This window comes from Onychomys torridus, chromosome 14 (assembly GCF_903995425.1).
Source record: "Onychomys torridus chromosome 14, mOncTor1.1, whole genome shotgun sequence".
Classification (NCBI taxonomy): Eukaryota; Metazoa; Chordata; class Mammalia; order Rodentia; family Cricetidae; genus Onychomys; species Onychomys torridus.
The window spans coordinates 48,571,560-48,589,178 of NC_050456.1; the positions used below are offsets into that span (position 1 = coordinate 48,571,560).

The window sequence follows — 17,619 nt, forward strand, 5'->3', positions numbered from 1 at the left end:
GGCCCTGTGAAAGCTGAAAATCCTGCCAATATGGAGGAATAGAGTCATTTCTTGGGGAAGAGAGATTGGCGTCCTCCATTTATTACTCCAGGGTGCTGGTTGTCCCTGAGTGCTCCACCAGCTCTGCCTGGCTTGCTCCTGATCCCGTTGGTGGCTCTGCTTGCTTGTTACTCCAGCACCTGCCTTTACTTTGGAGACTCTACTTGTGAACCTCACTGTGCCCACTCAGCCCCCCGGTCCAACTGTCTCCTGTGGCAGAAGCTTGGTAGGTTCCTGGAAACGCATGATGCAGCACCCTGATGCTCAGCCTGGACAAACTCTTGTCCCAGCCTCTTTACCAATGCTCCCACACAGTGTCTCTCCTGAGAGCCCAAGCCCAGCCATGTTCCTTCTGTACTTTCTGCTGCACCCTGCTGCTCCCACTCACATAACTGCTCCAAGGATAAGCATCTTTCTGTCCAGCCATATCTGCCCTTCCTATGTGACCCTCAACTCCCTGACCTCTGTTGCCTGAATCCCTTGAGCTACAGAACCAGAGATGTTTCCATGACTTTTAAGGCTCTTTTGGCAGTATAGCAAAGAGAGGAGAGTGAGGGGCCAAGCATTGAGTTGTGAGGCCTGACCCCAGATTGCTGCTGAAGGCAATGCCATGGGAAGGTGACCTCCCATCAGGCTGGGGGCCGTCCTCCGTGTTGCTCTGCTCCACAGGCAGGACACTGAGTGGATAGAAACTGAGCTTGAGATGAAAAGATGTGGCTAGAACTTCCCTCCATGATTTATAGCCTAGCCCAGGCTTTCCAATGCTGTTCTAAGAATTATTCCTGGATCAGATCCTTGCTGGTCACATGTGTGAAATGGAAGCATCAGCTTTCTTACAAATACCCTGCCTCCCCGGTTTCAGTGTCAAAAATCAAGTTCTAGGTGCAAGATCTAGGTAATGGATTAGGGTTCTGGGAGAGGAATCTAGTAAGGTAAGACTTGACAGCAGAATTGTGTCACCTCACATGTGTGGGGAGGATCCTGGGAAGTCAGAAACGGGTACAGCTCCCGAGATATATTTCTGTTAGTAAACAGATATAGATACCAAGGGTTTTCTGTTTATTGTTTCAGCTTTCCAGCACTCATCCACCTTCTCCTGGTACCTAGCCTCCACTCTTTCTTGGGAAGTCCTGCACTCTGTTGCTCTACAGCAACCTCACATACCATCCTGAAACTTAAAGTACACATACCACCCAGGCTTAAGTCAATCTGGGTGTTACATTCTCTTGGGTGCAGTGATCGGTCAGGCAACAGATAGCAGAACCTTTGGAGCCAATAAGATATCTTGAGTTCTTTTTTCCCCAGGACTCCTGGAATGGAGTGGAGACTAGTTCCCTTTAACTGAAATTCTGAGAGCTAGAAAGCCTAGGGCTCCTGCCCTTTTACTGTCCCATGAAACCTTGGTTTGAGGCCAACAGAGAGAAGTGTGGAGAGATGGAGAGTCACCAAGTTCTGTAGCGTGATTTTAGCTCTGAACCCAGTGTGTCTGACACTCTAATTCTAGATCTTTCCATTGCGTGGGTTTCTCTTTTGCTAAAGGAATTTGAGACAGATTTTCAGTCCTTAATAACCAAAGAGTCCTCGCCTGCAGTAGTTGTTTAAAAGTACCTTGATAGTTAAGTAGAACTGAGGAGAATGGCCAGCAGTCGGCCTACACTGTGCAAACTCAGGAGCTCACACACAGACATGATCATGTACCTTAATGCTGAAGAGCAGTACCCAAGGTCCCCAGACAGGAAATGGGGGACTTCCAAGCAGGAAGTTCTACTAACCAATGTCACCTTTTTAGAACAGAGTTGGTTGAAAGATTAGACTATTTTCTTGAGTTTCATTTCTGTAACACTCCACTTTGTGTACCTAAGAACATTTGAAATTCCCTCCCCCATCACGACCGTATGCTGTTAACTATCATTTACTCCCTTTGCCTGTGACTTAAAGGCCTCCTCTCACAAAATGGCTTCCACTAAATGCAATCTAATTTCTCTCCAGTGTGTTCATCTAAGTTCTCCAGAGAAGAGAACCAACTGGATCTCTGTTTTGTTTGGATTTGGTGTTTTCAACATTATTTTTAAAGTTTTTGTTAGTATACAAAATAATGGATTTTGCTGTGACATTTTCATACATGTGTATTACTGGAGTTTTCTCACATTCACACATTCAAGAGAGAAAGGAAGAGGAAGGGAGAGAGGGAGAGAGAAAGAGAGAGAATATAGACTCCAATTCTATTCTATCCATTTTCTGGCAAATGACATTTCATTTTTCTTTTGAGACAAAATTCCACTGTATGTGTAGACCACAGATCCTTTATCCATTCATCTGTTTGTTAGGTTTGAGCCATGGTCTCAGTTGCCACTCAGGCTGACCTCAATTCACTATATGGCCCAGGCTGGCCTCCAACTATCCTCTGCCCTTAGCCTCCTGAGTCCTGTGATTATTGGCCTATGCCAGGATGTCCAACCTGGGTCTCTGCATCTCTCTATTTTTACATGAACAGGCATCGTCAGAGGCTGTGAGCTGGTATCATCAGCCTCCAGCTATGTAACCCAAAGAGCATCCTCAGGAGAGAGAAGACACCAGCCCCTTTCCCCACAGAGTCTACCAGGTGAGTTCATCAAGAACCATGAAAGATAGCAAGGGTTTGGGGCCCTCAACAGTGCTGACTGCTTCTTTTTTAGTTGAAATTGAAAAGATGTCCTTATGGTGGGTGGGGTGGAGTATGTGTCTAGAAACAGAATCTTAACTATTGAGAAGAGTGAGTGCACCTTAAAACTCCTTCCCACAGAGCCCACCGGGCCTGCTACCCATGACCTGCGGCCATGGGTGAGATTGCTTGGTATTTTCATACTCATGGAAACAGTGGCCTGGTTGATCTCAGACTCCCAGATTAAGCTGACTTCTCTATTTTTAATCTCTCCGGAAATAAGCAAAGAAGAGAAGTCTAATTGCAAACAGACTGAACTTTACATCGGAAATATGTAGGTCCCCTGAGGCACCTAGAAATTGTCTGAAACCCAACTACCCCATTTGCCACCCCCCACCTCCACCCCTCTGCAGAGCACTAGGCCGCACCTAGGAGGCCTGAGGCTGCAAGAGGGTTTGCATTCAGGAGTCCAGTCTTGGCCTTAGACTGGCCAAACCAGCCAGCCAGCTAGCCCACTGTGCCTGAGGGCAGGGGTTCTGGGTGGGGAAAGAAAGGCATTTGCCTACAGCCTGCACCACAGCTTTGGGAAGACTCTCCTCTCACCCCCACTGTTTGGGGTTTTTCTGTTTTTCCTCTATTCTTGTCAAATTCCAGGCATGAAAGGATTTTAAACAGCACCACCAAGCCCAACACACAATTTGTGTGTGTACACTTCCTACCCCACAGCATTCCCATCAGCATCCCATTGCACACAGTTCTGGGATCTGGAGCCAAGTGGGGCCCAGCAAAACCTTTGAAACCATTCACATGGCCCCTGTCCTTCCATAAGAGTGGCACAGTTAAAGTTCCAGCCAGAATCCTGGGCCTTGCTGGCAGCTGTGCTACTTAGGTCACTGTGGGAGGCAGGACGAGGCCCTGTGGCCTGCTGTGCCTCAGTTTCCCTGACTGTCAGTTTGGACAACCATGACGACAGCTAATTCTGAACTGTCTGCCTGCTGGTGGGATCAGGCACTGGGGGGGTGGGGTAGGGGGCTCAGATTTATGGCATGAAAGTCTAGGAATGAGCCAAAGTGTAGAGACCCAATTAAGTTGGGTGCCCAACTCCCAGAAAGGCAGCCAGGGAAAATTAGACACGCTGCTGAGAGAACCATCCTGATGACTTAACTGAAGGCTTCTGCTCAGAGACAGCCACTGTAGTGTTATTGTAACCTCCATAGCCTGGGCCAACCCTTCCTGGGAAGTTTGGGATTGAAGCCGTCCATGTGCCCGGCTGTTACTGAGGTCACCCTAGGAGGAGGGGCTCTTCCAAAGGAAATCAGCATGGGGCTGCTGGGCTTGGCGGAATGGCTGGACAGATGGACAGTCTTGGAGTGAGAAAGTCATGACTGTGAGGCAGGGAGGTGTAGCAAGCCCCCTGCGGTAGCTACATTGGTGGGAGTAAGTCTTTCTTTATGGAGTATCTGCTGAAAAGTCTTTCTTGCCTTGTGTTTTCCTCTTGATCCCATGAATCTATGTTCACAGCAGTAAGCCAAGAACACAGAGATAAAAAGGGCTCAAGAACTGCTACCACAGTCCCCCATCCCCACTCTACCCCCAGACCATAAGCCTCCAGTCACACATAATGGCCAGCAATGGCTTTTCTTCTTACCCATCTCTCCCTGTCTCATCAGTGTCCATCTTTGCCCTTCTGGCCAGTGGCTCCTTTTCATCTCTCTTTTATGCAGAAAACATAAGTTTCACTCAACCCTTATCCTCCATTGGTGTGCTTCGGACAATTATAGGGAAACTGGGTTCCCACTGACCAGCAAACCAGTCTAGGAAGCATTTGTGGATAAGAGACCGGTGGATACCCCTGAACTGATTTTTTTTTTCCTCCTTCCCTACTACTGCCAGCTCTCAGCCACTCGCCCATCTCCTGTTCATCTCTGTTGGAAACACTACCAGCCAAGGCCAGCCAAGCCAAACAGGTGTCAGTGTGTACTCAGACCCTCCAAGGATGAGGGTCTCTTCTGTGGCTACCAGATTGCACCCTGATGCCGGCCAGCTCCTGGCGTCTGCCACTGGCCCTCCCAAGATGGCAGTCTGTGGGGACATAGTTCGGACACTCAATCCAATCTTTTCCAAATCTAGTTCCATTGGCAAAATGAAACTCCCTGCCAAGAGAGAGCCAGCCTGTCTTGTCCATGAGGACAAAACAATTCACCCATGCGGAGATGGCCAAGACTCTTGGAGACTTCCACACTCAGTGGGCCAGCCTGAGGAGGAGAACAAAAGGAAGATGCCCAGGGCAGATGTCAGGTTTTTGATAAGATGGTGCTTGTGACACAATCTTATTTTAGAAAAGAGCACACAGAGGGCCAAGATGCAAAGACAAACATAAAACAATTGTTATAGCCAAAGGAAGAAAAGGAGAGGAAAAGATTCTATCTTGGAACGTAAAACGAAAAAGAAATTTTCAATCTCCCCATGATGTAGCTCTCTCTCATCTCTCCAGCCTGCCATCCCCTCTACCTAAATTCACATTTGCCAGGCCTACAGATCCGCCTTGTTGCCTACTTTATCCTTCGTTACTTTCATCTTCTGAGAGGTCGGGTTCTGGAGTCTCATCCCATTCCTCACTAAACCTTCAGGGGGCCTGGAGATCCAGTGCCCCCCTCCCCCACACGCACATCCCATCCACCCCCTACAGTTCCCTTCTGATTGATTGATGCTCGCCCTGTATCTCTCACGCAGAGGTCCAGGGTCTTGACTCTCGGGTGTGTCTGTGTGTCCCTTTTCTTAAACTACTTTGTGCACCTCAGGAACATCTCTTCAGTGCTCTGAACACCGCCAGGCCTTAGACAATGCTTACAGATTTGACTGGTTACCCAAACCAGACTTTTGAGTGAACAAAAGGATTCATAGCCATAAAGAACTATGGAAACGTTAAATGAAACTGTAATTCTGGGACCAGGTGGTCCCTTCTTGGGGGCAGTCATATAATGGGTTTTCCACTCCAGGCAGTCCCCTGATAGCCCTAGACTCCCACAGAGGCCCGAGGAAGGAGGTAGTTGGGTGAACTGTGCTCTGCAATCAAACAAGACCATAAATGCAGATCCAGGCAAGCTAAACAACGTTAGTTTTACAACTCCAGGTGATGAGAGTGGTATTTATAGACTCAGCGACATGTTTGAAGTGGTGAGTCCCAGAGACTAATATTTTAAGCTGGACGTCCTGAGCCCCCGATGTTCTGTTTTTGTCTCCCCCCCCCCCCCCCCCCCCCCCCCCGTGGAGCCCCTGGAACTTCCCATGTAATTCGGATGAAAGCAGAAACCATCTATTGTTTCTCAACCCTTACTCATACTAGGGAAGGACTTAAAAACTCCTTGGAAGAAGGGTGGTTTGTGATGAGCGGAAACATTCTAATGCCTCAAGTGACACTGGCCGTGACATCAAAACCTCCATCAGGGAAAAAAAAAAAAAAAAAAACCTCAAAATTCTAGGCAGAGACAGAAGCCATCTGTCCTCAGAGACCTCTGGACACAGCAGGGCTAGCAGTGCCAGTGAAGAGTCCTTATTGGTAGATGAACACATCTTGGACAAGAGTTCTGGAGAGTCCAGGTTCACCTGCTAAAGAATTTTTATTTGGTGGGTGCTGGAGAGATGAGTTGGTGGTTAAGAGCACTGGCTGCTTTTCAGAGGGCCCAGGTTCAATTCCCAGTACCCACATGGCAGCTCACATAACTCATAACTGTATAGAACTCCAGTTCCAGGGTATCTGACGCCCTCTCTTGGCCTCTGTGGGCATTGCATGCACATAGTGCATATACAAATAGACAAAATAAAAATAAATTTTTTAAAAGAACTTTCTTTTTCCCTAAGCCTCTTTTTTTTTTAATATGTTGGATAATAGAACCCGAGACAATCAATGAGGAGAGGAACCTAAACCTCTGCCATTTATGACCCAGAAAAAAAAAAATAAATAAGGAAAACACTGTTTTCCTTCAGAGCAATTCAAAAGGACTAGCCAAAGAAGAAATTACAAACAGCGACACAAAATCAGGGAAGTCCCACAGATCATAAGGGATGGAAAATAACGTTGAGATCATCATGCTCATCTCCCCTGGGGCCTGGACAGCCAGGGCATGGCCATACAACTCCCATCCAAAGGGGTCCTGGTCATCAATTCCCTTGCTTTGCACTGTGAACAGCACTTCTGATTAATTATATTCCATGCATTCCCAAAGACAGACAGCAACTGCAAAGTATGTTCCTCGTGTAAGGGAATTAAGCCCAGAACATTCTCTAGAGGGCAGGTTTTTTGGGTTTTGTTGTTGTTGTTGTTGTTGTTGTTTTACTGTTTGTAAGCAACTCTAAATATTTATCCACAGTTCACCCAACCATGCTGACCAGCACCCTATACTAGCCAGACCTGGCTGAACTTAAACATGCACCAATTCTTGTAGTGACTAAGAGCAAACATCTAGAAGCTGTCAATACAAGAAAGTGTTGGGCCTGTTTTCATGGTAAGAAAAGCAGAGAGCTAATCTGTACCAAGAAATCAAACAAAAATAACAAGCTGAACTAAAATTTTTTTTTCACCAAAGGGAGCATGCAGAGTGAAATACACACACACACACACACACACATACTATAAAAATAATAAATACTCTGAGCAAACACTTATAGGAGGATACACAAACCACAAGTAGAAAATTGTTGCTAATGGTATGCTGCATTTCCTTCTGGCATGTAATAGCCTTTATGACCTTAATGTTCTATGATCTATGATCCAAGGATCTATGTTCTAATGTGTGCTCGATATTGTGTTACGTTATATTTATCATATGTAGAATTATTGTTCATGTATCCTTGCAAATATATACTTGCATATTTCACTACAAATATCACAGTAAATACATCAGTCTTCCAGTTTCTTCAAAGGATGCTCTTGAGTGACTCACACACTTCTTCCAAGCAGGCACCACCTCCTAGTCTCCAATGTTTCCTAATACTGACAGGAGATTCTAACTCCACCTACAGATTAGTCCATTCAAAACCCTCATTAGTCAGTCCATTTTCCAAAGCCCCACCTCTGGACATCGCACTGGGGACTAAACTTCAACAAGGGCCTTTGGAGAGACGTTCGGCCAAACTACAGTAGTGCTGTGAGGTGGGTCAGAAGTGGCTGAAGGAAGCAGGTCGATGTCTAGGCACACAAGCACGAGACAGCTAACTTAGGTCTGATTCCTTATGGGCTCAATATGGTAACAGAAGTAGTAAGAAAAGTCCTGGCCTGCAGTTAGGACTCAGGGACCACAGTTACCCCCCAGTTCTCCAAGGCTGATTTAATTCAACTCAGTTGAGTTAATTCAAAGATGAAGAAGTTCATCCCCAGTGATCTCAAAACCAAAGAGTTGGTTGGGGATTTAGCTCAGTGGTAGAGTGCTTGCCTAGCAAGTCCAGGGCCCTGTGTTCGGTCCTCAGCTCGGGAAAAACAAAAACAAAAAAACAAAGAGTTTAACTTCCTCAATACCACAGGCGGTGCACAGGTTATAAAGATTAGACTTTGCAGATGCTGGGAGAGCCAAAGACAGGGAAATTCCAGACACTGCCCCACTGTGTTGGACTGTAGTAGCAGAAATCTTAAAAGTTCTTATTAATAAAATCAGACCTGAAGCCAGGTATTAGGGTGGATGCTGGAAGATCAGAGAAGCAGAACAAGCCACAGCCACCTCACCTCGCCAATTCCTTAGCTGATCCTATTCCTTCAGACTGGAAGCTTCTGAGTCCTCATCCAAAATGAATCTCAGCTGAACTGTTGCTCAAAGCCTAAAAGCTGAACCAAGCCAAAAGCTTCTAGTTTCTGGTCTTCATGCCTTAAATACCTTTCTGCTTTCTGCCATCACTTCCTGGGATTAAAGGCATGTGTCGCCGCCATGCTTGGTTGTTTCTAGTGTGGCTTTGAACTCACAGAGATCCAGATGGATTTCTGCCTCTGGAATGCTAGGATTAAAGGCGTGAGTGCCACCATTTTCTGGCCTCTGTATCTAGTGGCTGTCCTGTTCTCTGACCCTGATAAGTTTATTAGAGTGCACAATATTTTGGGGAACACAACACCACCACAGACTCATCCTTTTTTTATAGCCTTTGTCTTCTCCTTGCCTTATCCACTTCTGCATTCTCCAATCCACCTGCCTCACACACCCTCTCTTTCATACCTTGCTCCTGAGAGCACTGATACCATAGCAAACCTGGGGAGAAAAGGTCAGGCTTATGGTAAGAAAGTCATGTTTTTAAAAAGGGATTATTAGGATAATTTGGTGGTGTCTGATAATAATACTAATTATTATCACTATTGTTTACCACTTGTGCTTTTTCCTTATTGGGCCAAGCACTGGGTAAGCACTTTTTATAAAGTATGAACTTCTAACTCAAATGCATGAGTTCATAATATGTACGAAATAACCTATGTGGTAGGTGCCAGCGTGAACCTTCTTGTACAGTGAGGAAAAGCTAGGTATGTGGAGGCTAATGTACTCTTTTGGGACTATATAGCCATCATATGGAAGGCAGCACCCCCATCCCGGGAGTCTGACTCTCCATCCTCATAGTAGGCTACAGTCAGGTTGCCCAAACACTCCAGAGCTGAACCAAAGCAGGTGACTGCATTGAGTCTGAAAAAGCAGGCTGAGCCAGGTGATGGTGTCACACACCTTTAATCCCACCACTCGGGAGACAGAGACAGGCAGATCTCTGTGAGTTTGAAGCCAGCCTGGTCTACAGAGTGAGTTCCAGGACAGTTAGAGCTGTTACACAGAGAAACCTTGTCTCGGAAAAAAAAAAAGAAAGAAAAAAGAAAAGAAGAGAGATAGATAGATAGAGAGAGAGAGAGAGAGAGAGAGAGAAGAAAGAGAGAAAGAGAAAGAAAGAAAGAAAGAAAGAAAGAAAGAAAGAAAGAAAGAGAGAGAGAGAAAGGAAGGAAGGAAGGAAGGAAGGAAGGAAGGAAGGAAGGAAGGAAGGAAGGAAGAAAAAGCAGGCTGACTCATAGAGGAACCAGAAAATCTAAAACTATGTTTAACAATCTTTAAATGCAGTCTCAGTAGGCAGGGGTTTCAGAGTGCCTATGGCTTCTGCTTTGCTACTGGGCCTGGGAGATCCAGTGGTAGCTACAGGAGAGCGGAATTTGTACAAGCGACACTCTGCCAGGGCGGTGCCAGCATTCAGGAAGGAGTGCATGTCTGTGCCTGCAGAGGCCTACTGAGGAGCCAGGCATGTCGAAGTCTTCTGCTGAAGAATGTAGCAAGGGAAGGTAGCTTTGTCTCGCTCTGGTGGCTTCCAAGTGAAGCGCTTTGCAGGCATTCATTCCTGCGCTTGGCGCCTGAGCTCACCGACTGTGACAAGCCTGTTGGCCCAGCATCCAGGGATTGAGTCTCTACTTGCAGGCAGGGCCAGCAGGAGGGCAGCGCTAACCACAGAAGTGGTGTGTTCTCAGGAGCCACACTAGACCGAGGGAGGGAGATGGGGGGTTGGGGCGGACCTGTAGAAATGAGAGGCCCTTGAAGAATAGCTTGAACTCTGCAGAACCATAATCCTCGGAGATGAATAGCAGAGGAGCCTGTGAGATTTCCTCCCTCCCTTCAATTGGCATTGACAGTGGCTCAGCAGAGCAGTCAGAGATGTTCCGCCTCGTGTCACAGTTGAAGGATCTGGGGCTCAAGGTTAAAACTAGAAAGAGATTTTTGGAACTTCATGCTCAATCTCTTAGCCCCTACTCCAGGTCTTCACTTATAACACAGTCTTGAGCACCACAGCGGAACGGGGACGTTTTTGACCCTAAACTGGGCTTCTCCTGGGGAACCTGTCCCCGGACACTCAGCCTGTCTCACAGACTGTTGTGTGTGTGATGATGATGACAGTTCAGAGTCAGTCTGTCTGTTTGCACTTCTTCCCCTACTGAACTGGTGGCAGTGACAGAGGGACAGGGACAGAGGGCAGGGAAGGGAGGATTTACTTTAGCTCGTGATGGGAGACTGTATAGTCCATCACGGCTGGGAAAACATGGTTGGAGTATTGGGAGCCCGGAGTAGTTAATTAACTTAAAACCCTAATCAGGGAGCAGAGAGCTGAAGTCAGCGCCAGAACCAGACGATGATCCATCCTAAAGCCCTGCTCCTAAGGCCACTGTCTGCCAGCAAGACCCCATGATCCAAAGGTTCTACAACTTCCCCAGTGTCACCATGTGGGGACTAAGAGTTTGAGCATGTGCAGCTGTGGGGAATTTAACCACACTGCCTTCTCTGTCCTCTTTAATAGGGGACCAGCATACTGCTTCCCTCCCTTCCCAAGTCGTCTTCATGGAAGGGAAATTAGGCAGCCCTCTCTGTGAGTCCCACTGTTCGCTGTCGGTTCTCTGTCCTATGTCTCGTAAATCCTTTATGTCCCTAACTCTTGGCCACAGCTTCAGCCGTGGTCTCTCTTTCCTACTTTCCTACCCAGAGTACATTTGTGGTCATCGAGCCCAAGGGGAGGGGCCTATATGAGATATCACACATGAACAAAGGCACTGGATCCCTCCAGCAACATCAAGATCCAGTTTGAAGGGCCAAGAAAACGAGAGCGTCAAGCCTCGGGGCCTGCATTTGAATCTGCATGCTACTAACCACTAAACGCAGGTCCAGACCATCCTCAAGGACATGTTTCTTCAGTGAGTCCACCTTGGTCTTCTGACAATACCCTCACTGCATGGGTCACACTTAAGAGAACTGAGCCAAACCTTCATCTGCTGAACTTGAGCAAAGAGTTGATTATTGTTTTTAAATAGAACTTTAAAAGAGGAGGGAGTGGGATAATGCTTTTAATATCTTCTTGGGGGGGTCAATATTTTTGTTACTATATATTAATTACACCAAGTAGGGAGTTTCATTGTGGCATTTTCATACATGTCTACAAGATAGCTCTGTCTCAGCACTGGCCTAGATTCCAAAAGGAAGAAGTAAACAATGGCACATGTCTTTAATCACAGCACTCAGGAGGCAGAAGCAGGCAGATCTCTGTGAGTCTGAGACCAGTGTGGTCTACTGAGTGAGTTTCAGGACAGCCAAGGCCATAGTGAGACCCTGTCTCAAAAAAAAAAAAAAAAAAAAAACCCAAAAAACAAAACAAAACAACAACAAAAAAAACCTTTCCCCTCATGGAACTGGCAATCAAGAAAATGATCCAGCATGCCACATGGTGATGGATATTAAGGAGAAATATAAATCCAGGAAGAAAAGCAGAGAGAGTCAAGAAATGACCTCAAGTCCTTTACTTCCACCCCCTGAGGCAGAGTAGGGGTGAAATTGAGCATTTTAGAGGGCAGAAGTGTTTCTGGGAACCCTCGCTTCACTGGTGATGAGATAGAATTTAGCTGTGACCAGGGGTACCCAGATGGGGTGCTAGCTACTGTTGTACGTGGTGCCCTGTGTATGGATTCACTGCCATTACCAACAGGGAAGGAGTGCCGTACATGTTGTCCTGGGTTACTTACTGCCCTTTTCCTGGCCCTTCCTCCTTCCCCCTGCTTTGGCTCCTAGCCCCTCAAAACTATGTGAGTAATTTTATCTAAACTCCTAAAAATACAAGTAAAAATGTAAGTATGTTAGGCTAAAGATTCATAACCAATGTAAGCAGTTTCAAAACTCAGCGGGAGAGAAAAGGAAAGAAACTTTTATGGATGCCTTCCTAAATACTAGCCCTTTACTATTATTTAGAAACTGTATGGCCGTGGCAGGACTCTTGTTATCTACTTCTTCTATCTTAAATTAATCCATTTCTATTAATCTATTAATGGCTCGTGGCTTACCATTACCTTCCATCTTCCTTGTCATGGCGGTGGCTGGCAGTACCTTTCTCCCCCAGCCTTCACTTCCCAGAATCCTCTTCTCTCTTGTCCCGCCTGTACTTCCTGCCTGGCCACTGGCCACTGGCCAATCAGAACTTTATTTATACAGCACTTTACTTCTGTTCATTGCATTTCACCCAAGTTCATTGCAAATTTGTGACCAAGGCACGGTCAGCTCCATTTTGTATGTTAAGTGGGGCTGGTAGGGCAGCTCAGCAGGTCAAGGTACTTGTTGCCAAGCCTGACAATCTGAGTTCTTTTCCTGGGACCCATGTGGTAGAAAGAGAAAACTGACTCCTGAAAGTTGTTCTCTAACCTCTACATATGCACCATGGTGTGTGCGCGCGCGCGCACACACACACACACACACACACACACACTCACACACTCACACACTCACACACTCACACACTCACACACTCACACACTCACACTCATGATAATAAACAAATAAATATAATATTCAAAACATGTTTTCAAAGAACCAACACTTCAAACAGTAATTTTTACCGAAGCTACCTAAAGATCAGGGTTTAGGTTTTTAACCAGATAAATCTGTCCCCCAAGCCTACAATAACCTTATGTCTCTATCAAGTGTCAGTTTAGGCATTTATACAGAAAGGCTAACCTTGAGCGAACTCTCTAACTTCCCAGTACAGTACCCCCATTTCCCATCTGTGAAATGGGTTTGGTGCTGTTCTGTAGCTCATGATTTGCCCCACAGTTCTGGAGAGCACACGAGCTCATGCAGAAGGGAGGCCTTTACAACTTCAAGGCACTGTGGATGCAGTCTCAAATCCTCACTCTGAATTTTAGGAGTGATTTTGGCTTTTCTGCTGCCTGACCCTATTTCTGTCCAATGACGCGCTCAGTTTTACCTGTCTGTCTTATTTCCCACAACCATCCTAATGGAAGTCTGGTGCTGGCTCTAACTTACCTCATCTGTGCTGCTTTCTCCCAACAGTCAGTATCTGCTCCCCCATAGCTCTCCTTCAAATGCGTTCCTTATCGCTGAGCTATAGGTATTCTATAATGTTCTTTCATCTAGAACCCCAAGGCAGTGGTCCATACATTCCCAGTAGTGTGCTAGTCAATTATTAACAATTAATGTGCATGAGTCAGGCACAAATGTTGTTTGACAGTTTGTCAAAATAATGAGTATGAGGAACAGGAATCAGCAAAAACTCATAGTTACATGCCTCATAACGTGTTTGGGCGGAAAACACTGCCCATACGACAGAGGTCCTGTATATAATAGTGTGTTTCCTAGTGACATTGCAACCATCTTAGTTTACCAAAGCATACTCCATAGTCACACGACAATGAAATTGCCCAACTCGTTTCTCAGAATGTATCTGTCATTTTGCTCCATACAGCAGTATTTCAAAACCTCATTTCTTCATAGTATACATGACTCTGCCTAACAGGATAATATTTTTTGAAAACTAGAAGAATATTGCCTCAGTGTTTCATGTTATTTATACCGTCAGTGGTATGGACACAGCTCACTTCCACACTAAGTCTACCTTATTAGTGTTCCCTCACTTCCTTGAGTCTCGTTTTCTTAACTCTAGATGATTAACAAAGGGAAAACATCAATCTCTTGGTACAGTTTGCCAATTTCTCTGCTATAAATATCCTCACCATAGCTGAGTTGGAACTGCTAGTGTAATGAGCCTGAATGTGGAACTGCAGAGGTTCATGGCAGCAGGTCACTCTAAAGTATTGCTCATATGTATAATAATGGCTGTGGAACTCAAGAGGCCTAGAACAAACTGCAGGAAGATGAACTAGGTTGTAGCATTTACAATTTTGGTTCTGAATATGTTCCTTAATAATGGCTGTCTTAAGCAATGAACTTGGAAAATTCCTGAAAATTCAGAAATCAGTTTTCACTACCCAACCCCTGTACACCCTCCCCTGTCCCTCTTCCCACGAGCTCCGTGAGCCCCGGGCCTCTAATGACCACACCTTTTGTTACACAGCTGAGCTAGCAGTGCAGGTCCACATGACTGAAGAACATTAGTCAATGCTTGGCATCTCTGAATAAGCAATGCCGGCAGCTTCAGTCCAGTGGGGTGACTTGGTGATCTGTTTCCTTCAATAAACTGTGATGTTTGAACTCAATTCAGGTACCAGAATGCCGTCCTGAGTGGAGAATGTGGCCTGAGGGTGCTCATGATGTAATGGACCCTGTTTAAACTTGGCAAGTGAGAAATGGATTTTCTTAGGCTGAGTTGAGGACTTTGGGGTGTTTTTTTAAAGAGTTAAGCCAAGGCAAAAAATAACCCTTGCAACACATCACTTCACAGCTGGTCAGCCTGGGAGAAGCTATTCTGGGATAGCCAAGCTAAGATGTTTCTGTAAACCCCAGGCAAAAGGGGAGTCGGGTTGTAGGGTTCTATTTCTGTCTGTGTCACGGACATGCTCAGAAAGCCTCAATCAATTAGCTTCCCAGCCCCAGCCTCAGTTTACCTTCTCCCCAAATCAAGTCAACTTGCCTTTACTGAGAATATTAGACACAAACGAGGAAGAAGTCTTAGGTTTACTGCTGTAGAGTTACTGAAGGAGTCAAGGCAAAGAACAGTATTCCCAAACCTCCTTTCTTCATGGTACAGACTCCAATTGGAGAAAGTCTAGCAAGAGCCAACTGTGTGTGAACCTTTATGTCTAAAAAATTGGCCGATGGAGGGGGCTTATCAGAGAGGTCGAGGAAAAGGATAGGCAAGGCAGAGAAGAGAGTGTCTGGAGTTCACCTCCCGGGGCGAAAAGCATCTGCAAAGATGAGTTCATTCCAGAAGAAAGGGCAGGCTAGGTGGGGCCGGGCAGTGCCTTCTATCTGGGTTGGACAAGGAGGGGAGTATCTCAAGTAAGAAAAGATTGTGATCAGTAATGGTTTTGAGAGCTGCATGAATGATGAACAGGAATAGTCCGGTTGGAGACAATCCAGACTCTACCCAGATAAGTAACATGTGCTGGGCCTCTCACTCTGCTTCATCCTTACGCATCATGGTCCTCAAGTAGCCAGACACTCTCCTCTGCTGAAACCATGAACCGGACCTTTGGACGAGGGAGATTAGAAGGTCTATACTTCCCATCGTGCATTGTGCCACTGCCATCTTTCTCTTCATGCCAGCAGACTGAAGAGAGGCCACTACCCAATTTCAACATCCAAGCACCCGAAACCTACAGCCAGCTGATCCGTGACTAGTTCCACCTAGTTCACAGCTCAACCTCAAAGCCATCACAAAGCCACAGATCCTGTGCTGTGTCTACACAGGCTCTAGCTCCATGAAAACCAGCTAGCTGGTCAGCTTTTCTCACCCAGAGGTCAGATACCTTAGGAAATTAGAAAGCCATGATTCTCTAGAAAGCCATTTGGTGGTCTCTCCAAAACCCCAAACCCCGGTTCTAGTCGTCAGACACCACAAGGTAAAGAGAATCTCTTTCAAATAGTCTCTGGGAAGGCCCAGACTTCAAAATCCCAAAGCCAGCCAGTCAGACTCCCCTGTGGAGAGGCACCCCCTCCCTGTCCAGTAGATACCCTTCCTTGTTAAGCTAGTTTCATGCTTTCTAATAACTTTTGCTTACACCACAAAACTGCCATAGACTATGGAAACACAAAGGCCTTGTTGGGGGGAGGCCCTGAGCCCCTGGAAGTCATTATTCTTCCCTTTAACAGTTGCTGAATTAAGCATCGTAAATATGGTTCCCATCCTGCTCTGTTCTCCAACACACGCGCACACACACACACACACACACACACACACACACACACACACACACAGTCTGCTAGACATATGTTCAGAAGAAAGCAGGGATGAGGGTGGGGGTGGGAGAGAAGATTCACATGTCCCGAGTCAAGAGCTTGAGTGCTTTAAAGAAGTTGGGAAGAGGGGTGGAGACTGCAGTTCTGGAAATGGAATATCCATAGGATTTATAGCCTTTGAGTGTCTCACAAAGCTTTTCTTAACATATAAAAATCTTTTTTTTCCCCCTTTTGGTATAGGGCAGTAAACAAGAGCTTTGAAAGGGGAAGGAAGCCAGGAGAAAGCCAGCTCCATTAGTCACGCAGCTGCATATCCTGTCACAGAGGACCCCAGTTGAGTAATCGCCCAAAAATATGCCTGTTATTTTTTTTTCTGTCAAAAAAAAAAAAAAAAATGGGGCCTGCCAAAATGTACTGTAAAAAAGAAGAAGAAGAAATCTGGTCTTTCGGCTTCAGAGGGGGAAAGGAAATAAAGAAGAAACAGGCGCGGCTTGGAAGTGTTCTTCCAACCTTCTTCCCACTTGTCTTTGCAAGAAAAATCTCTCAAACCACTCACAGCAATGGAGCCTGCAGGCTGGAGGATAGCTGGCTCCTTGTTCACCCAGCTCCCAGAGTCCCTGCTGTCACGAGGTGCTCAGATGCTAAGAAGCAAGCTGTAATTGAAGAAAGGGAGCCCAGAGAGGGAATCAGTCCCCTGCAGATCCTTCTGTGACTGACATCAGGGCTCCACAGTGAACCTGTGGCAGTCCATACCCGGTCCACAAGCCCTGATGAGCCCAGTCGGGGCCACTGACTTCAGTCCAGCAACCACACTTGCCTCACCTTTCAGAGTCAGCTTTTCTGATGGGCTCAGCAAAACCGGCATTGGCTCAGGTCTGAGCCACATTTGTGATGTTTGGGCTGCAGATGGAATAAGAACTGGCAGAGAAGGATATGACTTGGAGATGGAGGGCGGGCGGGCTGAGAAATTGGGCCTCAAAATCCAGCAGGGATTGATTCATGGGTCTTATCTCAGCTACTGAGGCAGGAGGGTTATTTGAGCCTATGAATTCAAGGTTCAAAAGGGTAGGCGTTCTGCAAGGTGGGTCAGTGAGTAGATGCATAGTACCAAAGTTGACAAGTTCAATCCCCAGGATCCACATGATGAAAAGAGAGAACCAACTCCCATGCCATCCCCTGGCCGCCACACATGCACACACACCGAAACATTTGTAAATTTATGTAATTTTTAAGAGAGAAGAATTAAAGCAATGGGGAGTGGGCTCTAGAGACAGGCTGCTTTGATTGGAGCTTCTTTCAACTGTTCCC

At 46.2% G+C, this 17,619-nt stretch overlaps 1 protein-coding gene across 1 annotated transcript in view; it reads left to right on the forward strand.

The window, feature by feature from the left end:
• Rad51b (RAD51 paralog B) overlaps positions 1–16,721 on the forward strand; it is a 754,045-nt gene extending 737,324 nt beyond the window's left edge. The window contains exon 12 of the mRNA XM_036205342.1: positions 16,552–16,721. Coding sequence (XP_036061235.1) covers positions 16,552–16,559 — 8 coding nt within the window. The 3' untranslated portion in view covers positions 16,560–16,721. The remainder of the gene's footprint in view (positions 1–16,551) is intronic.
• Positions 16,722–17,619: the final 898 nt, after the last annotated feature.